General features: G+C 47.2%; 1 protein-coding gene across 1 annotated transcript in view; it reads right to left on the bottom strand.

Moving 5' to 3' along the window:
• Positions 1-2,422: 2,422 nt before the first annotated feature.
• The window catches only part of FAM184B (family with sequence similarity 184 member B), a 180,213-nt gene continuing 164,564 nt past the window's right edge, over positions 2,423-18,071 (bottom strand). Inside the window, exons 8-11 of the mRNA XM_007957362.2 lie at positions 12,658-12,811; positions 9,240-9,403; positions 7,688-7,860; positions 2,423-2,573 (exon numbers count right to left, since the gene is read on the bottom strand). Of these exons, the coding sequence (XP_007955553.1) occupies positions 2,423-2,573; positions 7,688-7,860; positions 9,240-9,403; positions 12,658-12,811 (642 nt within the window). The remainder of the gene's footprint in view (positions 2,574-7,687; positions 7,861-9,239; positions 9,404-12,657; positions 12,812-18,071) is intronic.

Raw genomic sequence — 18,071 nt, forward strand, 5'->3', positions numbered from 1 at the left:
ATGTAAATCAGACCCCATTGCTCCTGCTCAAAGTCTCCCCCAGCTTCACAGTGCATTCTGAACACATCCAAACATCTTGTTCCTATCCAAGGACGGGTCTGGCCCCAAGCCCCAAGCCCCCAGCAGCCCACCGACCTAATTCCCTACCACTTGCCTCTCACTCACTCCACTGCAGCCAGTCACCTCATAGCACCCCCTGCTGTTTTCAGTCAGGTAGGGTTAGGGTTAGGGGTAGGGTTAGGATTAGGTTTAGGAGGCAGGGCCTCAGGGCCTGTGGTTGGAATGCTCTTCCTCCAGGCAGTGGGCTCCTTCCCTTGCCCGCTGTGGTAAACTGTCAACTCTCCAGAGACGTTCCTGCCCAGCCTTGCCACATACAGCTAGTCCCCAACTTAACGACGGGATTCCATTCTGATGACATTGTCATAAGTTGGTTCTGATACAAGGCACATGCCTCATTTTTTATAGTTTTCATTATTACAAATCTGGTGTGTAAAATTTCACCCATATCACAGGGAAAAGTTAATAAGTAATAATTAATTAAATAAATTCATGCTCACTGGAAAAAAAAAGCCAAAAAATGAAGAAAAAGAAAAAGTAAGAAAATAACAATCTTTCCACCCAGAAAGTAAATGAATAAATAACCGGTGATTGTGTCTTTGCTTTCCCCATCTCGGGAAAGAGTTCACAGGGATGCTCACTTTCGGATGCAGGGGAAAACTGACATTGTCTTTTATGATCAGTATTTTTATAAATCTGAAGTTTATTTGCCTTTGGGGATTGGAAACATTACCTATAAACTTACAAATATGATGACATCAGCAAAATACATGCTGCATTGCTGAGTGCAGTAATGTAACTAATGATGAGATTAACATAAACCCCGCCAAAAATGGAAGGTCGAAAGTATGGCTTGTCATAACTAGAATACATTGTAAGTCAGGAACTACCTGTACCCCGATCCTGCTTTCCTCGTAGCGCTTTCACCACCTAATAGGAAGTTAAATATTACTTTGTTTGCAGAATTCTTGTCTGAATCCCTGCCTTGAATTTGGGAGCTCCACGGCAGCATGGTATCTGTTTCCTGCTGTTACTCTGGAGCCTAAGACAGTGTGGGGCACACAGAAGGCCCTTGACCAATGTTTGTTGAGTAACTATAGGAATGTGTGCATGAGGGAGCCTCCATTTCTATCTGTCAATGGGAAGAAAAGGGCCCACCTGGAAGGACAGTTGTGGAGATTACATGAGATGACGCAGGCGGTGGTTGTCAGGTACGCTGAGTCAGCGCCGACTCATGGCGACCCTGTGTCCAAGAGAACCAAACGCCGCCAGGTCTGTGTCATCCTCACCATCCCTGCTTTGCTGGAGCCCATCGTTGAGCCACTGTGGCAGTGCATCTCGCTGAGGGGCTTCCCCTTTTGCCTTGGCCCTCTACTTTACCAAGCGTGATGAGCAAATGGGGAAAGACATGCCGTGTGGGGATCTCTAAGGTATGCTGAGAAGGCCAGGGAAGCTGCCACAGGGATTTTCCCTCAGAGCATGCAGAGGGTGCCTTCCCCTAGAGGTGGTCCCCTAAATTCAGACTTTAAGTCTCCTGTGGTAGTTAAGGTTATGTGTCAACTTGGTTGGGCCTGGTTGAGTGGCTGGGCAGCTGGATGTAGTTATTCCTCATGATGAGACCGGTAATCACCTCCGTGGTGGGATCTACTGGAGCAGTCGAGTAGCTATACCAGCCTTACAAGTATGGTCTGCTGCCAGTATGTAAGAGGCAGCATGGAGAAAGGTCTCTGGGCTTTCAGCATGCTTGGACCCTGCATGTAGTTGAGCCTTCATCTCGATGGCTGTCATGCTGGCCCTGCCGATCTTCGGATTGTTTCTGGACTTGAACTAGCGGCCTGCTGTATTGTTTAATAACCATGGGGCTGTGCCACTGTACTTGTCAGCCTTAGGTTTGTCAGCCTCAGCAGCCAGCAGCTGCCTGAGTTAATAGAAGTTTGCAACGGGCCAGGAGCAAGAGGCAGAGCTGAAGACCAAGATCAAGGGGCATTCACCCAGCCGCTGGAGTTGACACTTTGACCTCAGACTTCTAGCCTCCTAAACTGTAGGAGACTAAATTTCTGTTTGTTGAAACCACCCACTTGTGGTATTTTCTGTTAGAGCAACACTAGAGATAACCAAAACACCTTCTAGACTGTGAGAGAATGAATTTCGGTTCATTAAACCATCCACCTGTGGTATTTGATGTAGTAGCACTAGATACTAAGACACCAACCATCCCAGTTTGCGTCTGGGACTGACGGGCTTCCTAGGACCCAGGACTGTCATTTAGAAAACCAGGAAAGATCCAGCGATACTGGGAGGAGTTGGTTACTCTGATAAAATGGAACAGCAGCCAGTCCCTTTCGCTACAGGCCCCAGGCCTCACTTACTCGTTCTCTAGGGCCGCCAGCTGGGCCTGGAGCTGAGCCTGGGTGCTGCTGAAGTCAGCCACCATGTTCTGCATCTCCTTCCGGTGTTCCTGGCGTAGTGCCTCCATCTCCTGGGACTGCTGACTTTGCTGGCCCTCCTTCAGCAACCTGCGGGCAGCAGAGCCACAGGGCGTCCAGGTCCAGGGCATCCACCCCCTGGGTGGGGGTGGGGGTCTCTTCTTCCCCCTTGCTGGGAAGAGCCATGGCTTCTCCCAGTCTCAGGGCCCAGGCATTGGGCATGGGAGTCTGTCTGCACCCTGCTGTGGGTGGCAGAGCCCCGGCGTGTCCTGGTTCCAGGGCCCTCACTCACTGAGCACCAGGTTCTGTTCCTCATGCTGCTTGGTAGGCTATGGTGGGGGTAGAGTATGAATCTGGTGAATGTGGAGTCCCGAGTTGAGGGGTCTAGGATTAACCTTGCCATGGCATCTCCTCAGCACCTTCCCACCCCAGCATCGCACAAAGGAGAAACCTTACAAGGACACAGACAGATTGGATTAGGGCTCATCTCACTCCGTATGATCTTGTGTTGATTTAACTAACTCCATCTGCAAAGGTGCTATTTCCAAAGAAGATCACATCCACAGGTACCAGGGGTTAGGACTTGAATGTTTCTTTTTTTGGGGAGACATAAATCACAGGGATCTGTAGGTATATATGTGTTTAGCTTTGGTCAATTCTGACTCCTAGCAACCCCATTGGGTTTCTGAGATGGGAAATCTTTATAGAAGTAGATTGGCCCATCTTCCTTCTGTGGAGTAGCTGGTGGTTTTGAACTGCCAACCATCTGTTTAGCAGTCAAATGCTTTGGGCACTGTGCCACCAGAGCTCCTTTCAGCTTTGGTAGTTACTGCTGAATAGTGCACCAATTTACCCTCCTGGTAGCAACTATGACAGTTCCATTTGCTCTATAGCCTCACCAATGCTTGATGTCATCCCACAATTTTGCAAATCTTCATTTAAGCTATTCTAGTGAGTGTGTCCACCACTCGTCTGTCAGTTTGTCTTACTGTGGTGTCTTGCATGTTGCTGTGAGGGTGGAGGCCATGCCATCGGTATTTCAAATATGAGCAGGGTCACTCATGGTGGACAGGTTTCAGCAGAACCCCCAGACTAAGACAGACTCAGAAGGAGGAAGGGGCCATCCACTTCTCAAAGAAATGGCCTGTGGAAACCTTATGAATAGCAGTGAAACACTGTCTGATATATTACTGGAAAACTTGATGAATAGCCCTGAAACACTGTCTGATATAGTGCCAGAAGATGAGCCCCTCAGGTCGGAAGGCATTCAAAATACAACTGGGAAAGAGCTGCCACCTCAGAGTAGAGTCAAACTTAATGATGTAGATGGAGTAAAGCTTTCAGGACCTCCGTTTGCTGATGTGGCATGACTCAAAATGAGAAGAAACAGCTGCAAACGTCCATTAATAATAAAAAAATGGAATGTATGAAGTATGAATCTAGGATAACTGGAAGTGGTAAAGAATGAAATGGAACACATAAAGATCAATATCCTAGGCATTAGTGGGCTGAAATGGACCATTTGCCATTTTGAATCAGACAACCACGTGGTCTACTATGCTGGGAATGAAAAATTGAAGAGGTATGGCATGGCATTCATTGTCACAAAAATGTTTCAAGATCTGTCCTGAGGTACAATACTGTCAGTGATAGGATAATATGCACACGCCTACTGGGAAGACCAGTTAACATTACTATTATTCAAATTTGCATATCAACCACCAAAGCCAAAGATGAGAAATTTGAAGATCTTTACCAACGTCTGCAGTCTGAAATTGACCAAATATGCAATCAACATATGTTGATTATCACTGGTGACTGGAATGCAAAAGTTTGGAAACAAATAAGAATAACCAGTAATTGGAAAGTATGGCCTTGGGGATAGAAATGATGCCAGAAATCTCACGATAGAATTTTGCAAGACCGATGACTTATTCATTGCAAATACACTTTTTCAACAGCATAAACAGTGGCTATACACATGAACTTCACCAGACAGAGTACACAGGAATCAGATTGACTGCATCTGTGGAAAGAGGTGATGGAGAGCTCAATATCTTCAGCCAAAACAGCCCAGGAGCTGACTATGGAACAGATCATCACCAGCTCATATCAAGTTCAAGGTGAAGCTGAAGACAATTAAAACAAGTCCACAAGAGCCAAAATATGATCTTGATAATATCCCTCCTGTTTAGAGACTATCTGAAGAATTGATTTGACACATTGAACACCAATGACCAAAAACCAGAGAAATTGTGGGATGACATCATGAACATCATCCATGAAAAAAGCAAAAGGTCATTAAAGAGACAGGAAAGGAAGAAAAGACCAAAATGGATGTCAGAAGAGACTCTGAAACTTTCCCTTGAACAGAGAGTAGCTAAAGCAAATGGAAGAAATGACAAGATAAAAGACCTGAACAGAAGATTTCAAAGTGCAGCTTGAGAAGACCGAGTCAATTATTATAATTAAATGTCCAAAGACCTGGAGTTAGAAAACCAAAAGGGAAGAACACGCTTAGCATTTCTCAAGTTGAAAGAACTGAAGAAAAAATTCAAGCCTAGAGTTGCAATACTGAAATATTCTATGGGCAAAATATTGAATGATGTGGGAAACATCAAAAGAAGACGGAAGGAATACACAGAGTCACTGTACCAATAAGAATTGGTTGATGCTCATCCATTTCAGGAAGTGGCATATGATCAAGAACCAATGGTACTGAAGGAAGAAGTCAAACCTTTGCTGAAAGAATTGGTGAAGAACAAAGTTCCATGAATTGATGGAATACCCATTGAGATGTTTCAACAGATGCCCCACTGGAGGCACTTACTTGGCTATGCCTAGAAATTTGGAAGACAGCTACCTGGCCAACTGACTGGAAGAGATCCATATTTGTACCCATTCCAAAGAAAAGTGATCCCACAGAATGTGGAAATTATCAAACAGTATCATTAATATCACATGCAAGTAAAATCTCACTGAAGATAATTCAGAAACGTTTGCAGCAATATATTGACAGAGAACTTCCAGAAATACAGGTTGTTGGATTCAGAAGAGGACGTGGAAGGAGGGATATCAATGTTGATGTGAGATGGATCATGACTGAAAGCAAAGAATACCAGAAAGATGTTTACTTGTGTTTTATTGACTATGCAAAAGCATTTGATTGTGTAGATCCTAACATATTGTGGATAATATTGAGAAGAATGGGAATTCCAGAACACTTAATTGAACTCATGAAGAACCTGTATATAGAACAGGAGGCTGTCCTTGGAACAGAACAAGGGGATACTGCATGGTTTAAAATCAGGCAGGAAGTGCATCAGGGTTGTATCCTTTCACTGTACTTATTTAATCTGTATGATGAGCAAATAATCTGAGAAGCTGGACTATATGAAGAGGAGTGTGGCATCGGGATTGGAGGAAGAATCATTAACAACCTGCAGCATGCAGATGACACAGCTTTGCTTGCTGAAATTGAAGGTGACTTGAAGCACTTACTGATGAAGAGTAAAGACTATTCAGTCTGGAGTATGGATTACACCTCAACATAAGGAAAATGAAAATCCTCACAACTGGACCAATAGGCAACATGACAATAAATAGAGAAAAGATTGAAGTTGTCAGAGATTTCACATTACTTGTTTCCATAATCAATACCCATGGAAGCAGCAGTCAAGATAACAGATGATGTATTACCCTGGGAAAATCTGATGCAAAAATCCTCTTTAAAGTGCTGAAGAGCAAAGATGTCTCTTTGAAGACTAAGGTGCGCCTAAACCAAGCCATGGTATTTTCAATCGCCTCTTATGCATGTGAGAGCTGGACAATGAATAAGGAAGACCAAAGAAGAGCCGACTCTTTTGAGTTGTGATGTTGGAGAATGCTAAGAGTACTGTGGTCTGTTAGAAGGACTAACCAATCTGTCCTGGAGGAAGTGCTTCCTTGGAAGCAATAATGCCCAGACTTCGTCTCTCCTTCTTTGGTCATGTTGTCAGAAGGGACTATTCGTAGAGAAGGATGTCATGCTTGGTAAAGTGGAGGGTCAACAAAGAAGGCGAAGGCCCTCAACAAGATGGACAGACACAGTGGCTGCAATGATGGGCTCAGATATACAGGGATTGTGAGGCTGGCATGGGATCGGGCAGTCTTTCGTTCTGTTGTACACAGGGTTGCTATGAGTCAGAGCCGACTTGATGGCACCTAACAACAACACAGTGTACGAGGCCCCTGGCTGGTGCAAGTGGTTAATGCACTTGGCTGCCAATGACAAGGTGGGAGGTTCAAATGCACCCAGAGGTACCATGGAAGAAAAGCCTGGTGATCTAGTTTCCAAAATCAGCCACTGAACATCCTATGGGAGCACAGCTCTACTCTGATTTACGAGGTCACTGTGAGTTGGAGTAAACTCAACCAACGGCAGCTGCAACTGGTAGAGCCCAGCCATCCTTGTTTAACAAATCTTCAGTAGTGATGGCCCCAATCTCCTGGGTGCTTTCTCCATGTCAGGGACCCTGCTATGTGCCCTGCATACATTTCACTGCATCCTAATTAGGAGATTCTAAGGAGTGCTGGTGGCACAGTGGTTAAGGCATTCAGCTGTTAACCAAAAAGTTGGTGGTTCAAACCCACCAGTCAAGAAATATGAGGCAGTCTGCTTCTATAAAGATTGCACCTTGGAAACCCTATGGGGCTGTTCTACTTTCAGGGTCGCTTTGAGTTGGAATCAACTCCGCAGCAATGGGTTTTCTGTTTCAGGAGAAATCCTCTGCAGTTTTGAGATCTCAGATTCCTGTTGTTGTCGGGGCCAAATTGATTCTGACTCATAGCAACTCCATGTGGTACAGAGGAGGACTGTCCTATAGGGTTTTCTTGGCTGTAGTCTCTATGGAGCAGACTGCCAGGATTTTTTCCCACTGAGCTGCTGTAGGTTCAAATCATCGACCACTGGTACTTAACACCATTGCGCCACCAGAGCTCCTAGAATTCCTAGGGGACTGGAACTTTCATGGGGGCCAAAGGACGCACATCAGTGAAAAGCTAGTATCTTAGGGGATCTTTTCCCTGGGAGGATGCTGACAGGGAGACACAGAGTAGATTCCAGAGGCCCCCCCAAGGGGCAAGTGGGAGGAGGAGGGAGGAAAAGAGGACGGGAAGGAGGGAGAGAGAAGGAGGAAGGAGGGACGGGAGGTTCCCAGACCAACCTGAGCTGGTCACGAAGCTGTAGGGCCTCCTGCCGGTGCTGTTCCACTTCAGCCCTCAGCCTCTGCACCGTGTCCTTGAGCTGCAAGTTCTCCTCCCAGAGTCCGCACCCCTTGCTCAGCCCCTCCTCGAAGGGGCCTGTGGGAGAGCTGGCCCGGCTGGGCTCGCCTTGCTCCTCAAAAGGAAACAGGGAGAGATGGGTTTTCCGGAGGCACAAGGGCAGGCAAGGCCCACAAGGCCACAGGTGGCTGGGGCAGAGATGGAGACCTATGCTGTGTCAGCCTGGAGCCCACGGCAGGCCCTGGCTCGGGACTGGGGGGCTCACACCTAATCCTAAATGTCTCCTGTTTTGAGAAATGGCCAAACCAAGCCCTGAAAAGGTTTAATAACGTGGTGAGCCAAGTTGTTGTTGTTGTTATTTGCTATCGAGTGAGCCAAGAGTACGGCTTAAATCTAAACGAGCAAACTGGGCTTCCCTGCCTTTGGCCCGCAGACTTTGCACTAAGAGGTTGTGTTTTAGATGGACCCTGAAGGCTGGACCACTGGCCTGGAGGGAGAAGCCTGGGCAGTCAGGAGGCTACGGGGACCCCAGCGAGAGGCGGGATCACACACGGGCCCAGGGGGGAGGTTCCAGGAGAGCTGGGCCAGGCTGGTGATGGCAAGGCTGCTCCCATTCATGGGAAGAGGGAGGTCTGGACTGGGACTAGGGTTGGCAAGTGTTTTTTTCTTTTTTCATTTTTATTGTGATTTGGGTGAAAGTTTACAGAGCAAATTCATTTTCCATATAGCAGTGCATACACCTTTGGTCTCATGACATTCACTGCAATTCCCCACAATGTAACAGCTCTCTTCTTACTTCCTCCCCATAGTTATCTCTTCCCTGTGTCCTTCTCTCCTGTGCACTCCTGCCCAGCCCCCCCCAACAGTGGTCTCCCTGTGCACACACTGCCCTTCTGTTCGCCCATGATTGATCTCTCCAAGGAGTATATCTACCTGATGTAAATATTCAGCCCATATGCCTGTCTGTTGTTTGGCTGGAAGCCACAGGAATGAATTCAATTCCAGAGCTGAAGGGCAGCTAGGGGCCACAGTCTCAGGGGCTTCACCAGGCTATGTCAGATCAGCAAACCTGGTCTTTTTTTTTCATGATTTTGAGTTTTGTTCCACATTGTTCTCCCACTCTATCCAGAATCTCCTACACAGACCCCTCTGGGAGGTGTTTTGAGAAATGCCCTGCAGATTCCAACGAGTGACCCAGACCAGCTGCCTCCTGACACACATGCCCCTGAGAGGCCATCCTAACCAAATTACGAGTGACATGCAGCATAAAACCTGCTTTTTGCTTCTCAAACATGTGAGCCTGCAGGCCTCCCAAGTGTCCCTATACCATTGGAAGGAAGAGAGTGCCTTCCGTTTAGGCAGAAATGTGGCTGGAGAGGGGTCTCCATCGTTCTAGATGGGAAAGGTAGGGCCCCCAGAACCTATTATCTTGGGGCTCCTCACTGCAGCCTTGACACTGCTCTGAGAAGGGTGTGGTGTGGGCAGGGCACTGACCTCTGTGGGGAGGGCTTGGTCCTCACTGTCCCCTGTGGGCCGGCTACTGGTCTGCTGTTGGCCCGAGCTGCCCAGAGCTCTCAGCTGGGCCTGCAATGCTGCCAAGTCCTTCTGGTGCTCGGAGCAGGCAGCTCGCTGATCAAACAGTTCCTGCCTGAGGGACTCTGGACAGAGAAGAGGAAAAGGTCAGAGAGGTGGTCAGGGCTGGTGTCTGTCCTGTAGGGACAACAGTCTATGGGGTGGGGTGGGGTGGGCAGGTGCAGAAAGCTTTGGCTTGAGTTCCCATAAACTTATCCCAAGGTAATACTAGTCACAGCTACCATGTACTGAGCAAAACCGAAATACACCCTATTTGTAAAAAATCTTCATTACAAAAATAAGTAAAATAAAACCCTTTAACAAAGTGTGAACTACAGTATAGCGCATTAATTTATTTACACACTCTCTCTCAGAGCCTCTGACACCTATCTATCTGTCTACCCTGTAAGCACGACTTGAGCCCCAGCCCCAGGGCACCAGGTATGCCGGAGGACACAGACCCGCCCCACCCTGCACCGGCCAAGTGGTCAATGGTGTTCCCCCAAATCCATGTCCTTCTAGAACCTCAGAATGTGATCATATGAGGAAACAGGGTGTTTGCAGGTGGAATTAACATGAGGTTATGGTGGAGTAGGATGGAGTATATTGGAGTAAATCCCTAATGACAGGTGTCCTTAAAAGAGAATAGACACAGAGACAGGGACAAGAGAGAATGCCATGTGAAGACAAAGGCAGAGATGCATCTCCAAGGTAAAAACCAGCCGGGGCTACCGGCAACAGCAGAAGATGAGAGGAGGGCATGGAACAGTCTCCCCTAGAGACTTTGAGAGAGCAAGGCCCTTTAGACACATGAGTTCAGACGTCTAAGGCTCCAGAACAATGAGGGAGAAATGTCTGTTGTTTCAAGCCATACAGTCTGTTGTTGTTGTTGTTGTTGTTGTTAGGTGCCATCAAGTCATCTCCAACTCACAGCAACTTCGTGTAGAGCAGAACGAAACACTGTCCAGTCCTGTGCCAGCCCCACGATCCTTGCTGTACCTCAACCCATCGTTGCGGCCACTGTGTCAACCCATCTCGTTGAGGGCCTTTTCCTTTTTTTGTTGTCCCTCCCCTTTCCCAAGCATGACATCCTTCTCCAGGGAATGGTCCCTTCTGACAACATGACCAAAGCAGGTGAGACGAAGTCTGGCCATTCTCGGTTCCAAGGAGCATTCTGGCTGCACTTCCTCCAGGACAGATCTGTTAGTTCTTTTAGCAGTCCACAGTACTTTCAGAATTCTTCGCCAGCACCACAACGCAAAAAGCATCAACTCTTCTTCGGTCTTCCTTTTTCATTGTCCAGCTCTCACATGCATATCAGGCAATTGAAAATACAATGGCTTGTGTCAAGCACACCTTAGTCTTCAAGGAAACATCTCTGCTCTTCAGCACTTGAAAGAGGTCCCTTGCAGCAGATTTGCCCAATGCTATATGACATCTGCTATTTTGACTGCTGCTTCCATTGGTGTTGATTGTAGAACCAAGTAATATGAAGTCTTTGACAACTTCAATCTTTTCTCCATTTATCATGATGCTGCTTATTGGTCCCATTGTGAGGATTTTTATTTTCTTTATATTGAGGTGTAATCCATACTGCAGACTGTAGTCTTCATTCTTCATCAGTAAGTGCTTCAAGTCATCCTCACTGTTCTGGTTACATAGTGCCAGGTGCTAGGGGCTGGGTGAAAGCCCCTTAGCCTTGGCCTTCAGCTCTGCCTCCTGCTCCCGGCCCACTGAAGCTGGAGGCTTTACTTCACTCAGACAGCTGCTGGCTGCTGAGGCTGACAAGTCCAAGGTGGACAACTGAAAAGGCAGTCCTGATGTTACCAAACCACATGGCAGGTCATTCATTCAAGTCCATTGAAAGTCCCAAGGTCGGCAGAGCATGGCAGGCTACTGAACAACACAGCTACATGCAGAGTTCAAGCGTGCCATAAGCTAGAGACCATTCCCAAAGTTGTTTCTTATACACGGGAAGCAGACCACATACCCAAAGGCAGCTACTCAGCTGCTCACAGTAGATTCTACCATGGAGTTGATTACCAATCTCATCATGAGCAATACTACATCCAGCTGCCCAGCCACTCAACCAGGCCTAGCCAAGTTGACACACAAACTTAACTACCACACTCACTTTCAGCAAAGTTGTGTCATCTGCATAATGTAGGTTATTAATGAGTCTTCCTCCAATCCTGATGCCATGTTCTTCTTCATAAAGTCCAGCTTCTTGGATTATTTGTTCAGTATACAGATTGAATATGTATGGTAAAAGGACACAACCTTGATGCACTTCCTTTTTGGTTTTAAACCATGCAGTGTCCCCTTGTTCTGTTTGAATGACAGTCTCCTGGTCTATGTACAAGTTCCTCATGAGCACAATTAAGTGTTCTGGAATTCCCATTCTTCTCAATGTTATCCACAATTGTTATGATCCACATAATCAAATGCTTTTGCATAGGCAGTAAAACATAAGCAACCATCTTTCTGATATTCTTTGCTTTCAGCTAAGACACATCTGACATCAGCAATGCTATCTCTCATTCCACATCCTCTTCTGAATCCACCTTGCATTTCTGGAAGTTCTCTGTCAATATACTGTCTGTGGTACTTCGTTATGGCAGCCCTATGCTGAGCTATGCTGCAGATCACCTGTGTCTAACACACATGGAACAGGAGCAGGGGGACCTGGAGTCTCTACTGTGGCCCTGGCATCGTGGGAGGTGCTCTCTCTCGGCCTACCCACTGACCTGCCCACCAAGGCTATGCTTTGGCATCATTACATAGTCCGCAAAGTTCCTTTTCCCTGGGCCTGGCCCTGAGATCCCAACCTGTGTCCCGGATCTCTCCTCTCCAGAGTTGCCAGGAAAGACTAAGACTTCCATGGGGTCAGAGGAGCCAGGGAAGGGGTGACAAGGACATCTGTGCCCATAGCTGCTGGTGGGTCACCAGGGGTGTCCAGCTAGGACTGCAGGCCACAGGGTTTTCAAGACTGTGACCTTTCAGAAGCGCCTCACCAAGCCTTCTGAAGGATCTCTGGGTGGGCTCGAATTGCCAGCCTTTTGGTCAGTAGTGAGTGTTTATGCTAGCACTTTATATTTAAGTACCTCACCTAATCTGCACAATAACCCTATCAGGAGAGGTGACTGTAACCCCATTTTATAGAAGGGGAAAACGAGGTGCAGAGTAACCAGGCCCAGGTCTCACTCCAGAGCCTGGCCTGGGTGTCTCCAGAGCCCTGCACAGCATCCTGCCCTCCGCTGGCCCCTGGTGCTGGGTGTGCCCAGAGGTCAGGCTCCTGGTCTGGGTAGTTGGGGTGTGGTTGGGGTGCGGTGGAGATTACCTAGCAGCAGAGTCTGCTGGGCCTGCATCCTCTCACGCTCCCCCTGGAGCTCTTGCCGTGCCTTTTCCTCCAGGGCCTGCAGCTCCAGCCGGTGTGTCTGGTGCTGGATCTGGAGGCTGTGGCTGGATTCCTTCTTCAAGCGCTCCTCCGTGGCCTGTGGGTAGAAGCAGTGGGAAGAAGGCATGAGAGCTGACACAGAAGCAAGGTCCTTCCTCTCTGCCAAGCACTTTCTCTGAGCCAGACTGCTGAGTACTCGCCACTCCCCTCTGGAGAGCTTATCAGACTACAGTGAATGTGCCCCACCCATCCGTGATGACAGTGATGGCCTGGCCATTGCAGGCATTTTGTGCCATGTGACTTCACCACTGTCCACAGCGATTGGACCAGAGTGGACACTTGTTTCAAGCTGGGCCAATCAGAGTGCTTCCTTGGGAATTTGGTGTTAGAACTGTGTGAATGAGTGTGTGATAGAGATAGAGGGAGATAGGGAGGGAGGGAAAGAGGAAGACAGAAGGTGAGGGAGGAAAAGAACATTGTTGTTGTTAGGTGCCACGGACTCATCTCCCACTCATAGTGACCTTATGCATAACAGAATGGAACACTGCCTGGTCCTGTGTCAACCCCATGATCCCTACTATACCTGAGCCCTTCACTGCAGCCACTGTGTCAATCCATCCTGGTGAGGGCCTTCCCCTCTTTCATTTACCCTCTACTTGACCAAGCATGACATCCTTCTCCAGAGAATGCTCTCCTCTAACAACATGAACAAAGTAGGTGAGACAAAATCTGGTCATTCTCGCTTCCAAGGAGCATTCTGGCTGCAGTTTGTTCAGGACAGACTTGTTAGTTCTTTTAGCAGTCCATGGTACTTAAGCATTCTTCACCAACACCACATCTCAAAAGTATCAACTCTTCTTCGGTCTTCTTTATTCATTGGCCAGCTCTCACATACATATGAGGCAATTGAAAATACTATGGCTTGGGTTAGGCACATCTTAGTCTTCAAGGAGATATCTTTGCTCTTCAGCACTTGAAGGAGGTCTTTTGTAACAGGTTTGCCCAAAGCAATGCGTCTTTTGATGTCCTGACTGCTGCTTCCATTGGCGTTGATTGTAGAACCAAGTAATATGAAGTCTTTGACAACTTCCATCTTTTCTCCATTTATTGTGATGCTTCTTATTCATCCTATTGTGAGGATTTTTGTTTCTTTATGTTGAGGTGTAATCCATACTGCAGACTGTAGTCTTTAATCTTCATCAGTCAGTGCTCCAAGTCATCCTCACTTTCAGTGAGCAAAGTTGTGTTGTCTGCGTATCTCAGGTTGTTAATGAGTCTTCCTCCAATCCTGATGCCATGTTCTTCTTCAGATAGTCCAGCTTCTTGGATTATTTGCTCAGCATACAGATTGAACAAGTATGGTGAAAGGCTACAACCCTGACACACTCCCTTCCTGATTTTAAACCATGCAGTATCCTGTGATTTTGTTTGAATGACAGCCTCTTGGTCTATGTACAGGTTCCTCATGAAATGACTGTTGGGGTGGCATTAGATATTAGGGGCAATAGCTTTCTGAGAACAATACATCGAAAAGGCTACTTGTGCCAGGTGTCTATGGTGGCAAAACAACTGGGAGTTTTCAAAGTGTGCTACTCATAGGGACTTTCCCAGAAAGGCAACCTGACATTGAAGGATGTTTGGCCCGCTGTGCCAGACACAGCCAGTTCCCATCAGACAATCTGATCTATAGAACTAGATCTGAAAGACCCTTGCTTTGTAAGACCCTTTCTTCATTTAAGAACATGTCTAAGACCCGTCTCACTGGAAGTGCTTTAAGTGCCTTTAACAACCCTGCCCTGGTGCTGCATGAGCCAGCGCCTTGGTGCCCAAAAGCTTCTCACTCAATGAACCCTGTTCACTGTAACTGACTCATTGATGGGATTTTTCCTTTTGACAGATCCTTGAATTCTACCACACTCAGGAGCAGTGAGCTCTGGTGGTGTAGTGCCTAAGGCATTTGACTGCACACATCGGCCACTCCGCAGAAGGAAGACTGGGCCATCTACTTCCTGGAAGACTTACTGCCTCAAAAACCCAAAGGGGGTCACTATGAGTCAGAATCAACTTGATGGCAGTGAGTTTGGTTGTGGTTTTCAGAAGCAGTGAGGGGAGCAATGTACCCCTGACCCAGGACCTGAGGAGTGGAAGGAGCCGTCTTTGAAGAGAGACCCAGGCTGGCGTGCAGAGCAGAGCAGGCACGGTAGAAGGAGAGGTCTCCATGGCTTTCCAGTGTGTGGTCTAGTTTGGCCCTGAGAACTGCTGTGTCTCTGCCCGTGGGCTCATTTATATGATCATGTTTTGTTCCTTCATTCTTTCACTCAACAACTATTAACTGAAGGGCTGTTATGGGTCAGGGCCTCAAAGAAGGTTCTGTGCAGTTTTGTAGACTTTGGTAATATCTCTTCACCTTTGATGCTAGCTCAAGCCGGCTTCTGTGGTGGGCGTAACAGCCTCCCTTCCCCCAAGAGATACCTACAACCTAATCCCTGGAACCTGAGAACATGCTACCTTATCTGGCAAAAGGGGCTTTGCAGCTGCGATTAAGTTACAAGTCTTGGTTATTTAAGGAGAGATTATTCTGGACTATCTGGGTAGGCTCAGTGAGACAGAAGGGAGGGACGAGGGTCAGAGTCAGAGAGGAGATGTGATGACGGAAAGCAGAGGTCAGAGAGGGAGAGAAAGAGATTTGAAGACGCCACGCTGCTGCCTTAAAGAAGCAGGAAGGGGTCAGGAACCAAGGACTACAGGCAGCCTCTAAGCCAAAAACCCCTTGTTGTTGACTCAGACTCCGTGTACAACAGACTAGAACTGTGCTCCATAGGGTTTTCTTGCTTGTAATCCTTTTCATAAAAATTTTTATTGTGATTTGGGTCAAAGTTTACAGAGCAAATTCATTTTCCATATAGCAGTTCATACTGAAGGTTAATGGTTTCATTCCACCAGGCATGAAACATTTTGTTTCATGACATTGACTGCAATTCCCCACAATGCAACAGCTCTCTTCCCACTTCCTCCCCAGAGTTACCTCTTCCCTGTGTCCTTCCCTCCCATGCACTCCCCCCACCAACTGCCCTCCTGTTCTTCCATAATTGACCTCTCCAAGGAGTGTATCCACCTGATGTCAGTGTTCACCCTGTATGCCTATCATTTGGCTGGAAGCCACAGGAGTGAGTTCAGGTCCAGACCTGAAAGATAACTAGGGGCCATAGTCTCAGTGGTTCCACCAGGCTCTATCAGACCAGTAACTCTGGTCTTTTTTTTTTTTTTTTATGATTTTGAGTTTTGTTTCACATTATTCTCTTACTCTGTCCAGGATCTCTTGCACTAATCCCCTTCTGAGTGGTTGACAGTGGTAGCTGGGCACCATCTAGTTCTTCTGATTTCATGGTCATATAGACTGAGGATCTCATGGTCTACCAGCCTCTTGGACTAATTGTTTCCAAGTGTCTTTGGTTTTCTTCATTTTTCTTTGCTTTGGACGAGGAGAGACCCATTGTAGCATCTAGATGGCTGATTGATTGCCTGTAATCTTTACAGAAGTAGATTGCCAGGACTTTCTTGCATGGTATTGCTGGGTAGGTTTGAACCATTAACCTTCAGGTTAGTGGTTAGTAGCTGTGGGCAAACCATTTGAGTCACCCAGGGACATCAGGAGCCTCTAGAAGCTGGAAAAGGGAAGGAAATAGCTTCTCTTCCCAGAGCCATTACAGTGAACACAGTGCTGCCAACACCTGGATTGTAGGGCTTCCGACCTCCTGAACTTTAAGGTCATAGCGGTGTGTTGTTCTAGTCCACCCGGTTTGTAGTGATTTCTTACAGCAGCCATAGGAAACCAATATGGTCTCTGTATTTTTGGTTGTTTTGCAACCAAAAGAGTTCCAGTCACACATAGTCACATTTGTACAGGAAACCATTCAGGCTGGGAGAGATGAACTGGCTTTTCCAAAGTCCTACAGAAAAGATGCTGGAGTTTTTTATTCTCCCAGCTCCTTTAAAAAAACCCCATTGTCCCTGAGTCAATTTTGACTCATAGCAATCCTATAGGACAGGATAGAAGTGCCCTATAAGGTTTCCAAGGCTGTAATCTTTACGGAAGCAGACTGCCACATATTTCTCCTGCAGAGCGGCTGGTGGGTTTAAATTGCTGACCTTTTGATTAGCAGCTGTGCCACCAGGGCTCCTTCCCCCCTTTTTACAGAGGAGGAAACTGGGGCTCAAAGAAGAGAAGTGGCCTGGCTGAGAGTGGGTAACGATAGAAGTAGGATTTTAACCCGAGTCTGGTTGTGTCCAGGCCCCAACTGTTTGTATTCCCTCAGATTCTCTCCAGGAACAATGGGACATGGATTTCATCAAAAGCAAAAGGAGTCCCTCAAACAGTTAAGCACTGGAGTAACCAAAAGGTCAGAGATCTGCATCCACCCAGAGGTGCCTTGGAAGAAAGGCCTGGCCATCTCCTTCTGACAAGTCACAGACATTGAAAACTCTAGGAAACAGTTCTACTCTGACACATGGGGGTCACCATGAATTGGAACTGACTCCATGGCAACTCTTTATGACTTTTTTAAGGGGAGAACACAGCCATCTTGGAATCCGAGTCAGTGAAATGAACCCCACAGTGCATGCAGAGGTTGCCTGCACCTCTGCCTCTCTCACTCTCTCAGCAGCAATGCAGACTGGGAAACCCCGTCTTTCTGCAGTGAGAAGGCAGAAAAGCCTGGCAGTTTTCAAATTCTCAGATGCCTGCCTCCTCCTGCAGCACATGCAAGGCTCAGCACGCTCCACCTGGGAACACTTCACCCCCAGTGAAAACGGAAGGGTGACAGCAAAGAGTGTCTGGCCCAAGCATGTGCTCCTTTAACAATGATCTATCTGGTGGTGCAGTGCCTAAGGCATTAGACTGCTAACTAGAAAGTTGGGTATTCAAACCCACCAGCCATTCTGTGGAAGTAAGATGGGGCAATCGACTTCTGTAAAGATTCAGCCAGCTAGATGCAATGATGGTCTCTCCTTGTCCAGAGCAAAGAAGAATGAAGGAAACCAAAGATGCATGGAAACAATTAGTCCAAGGCACTGGCACACCATGTGATCCTCAGCCTATATGACTATGAGACCAGAAGAACTAGATGGTGCCTGGCTACCACTGTCAACTACTCAGAGGGGGATCTATGTAGGAGATCCTGGACAGAGTGGGAGAATAATGTGGAAGAAAACTCAAAATCATTTGAAAAAAAAAAAGGATTAGGTTTGTTGGTTGGATAGAGCCTGATGGATCCACTGAGAATATGGCCCCTCACTGCCCTACAGGTCTCAAATTGAACTCACTCCTGTGGCTTCCTGCCAAACAAAAGACAGGCATA

This window comes from Orycteropus afer, unplaced genomic scaffold, assembly GCF_000298275.1.
Source record: "Orycteropus afer afer isolate SDZICR_OR568_19922 unplaced genomic scaffold, OryAfe1.0 scaffold00733, whole genome shotgun sequence".
Lineage (NCBI taxonomy): Eukaryota > Metazoa > Chordata > Mammalia > Tubulidentata > Orycteropodidae > Orycteropus > Orycteropus afer.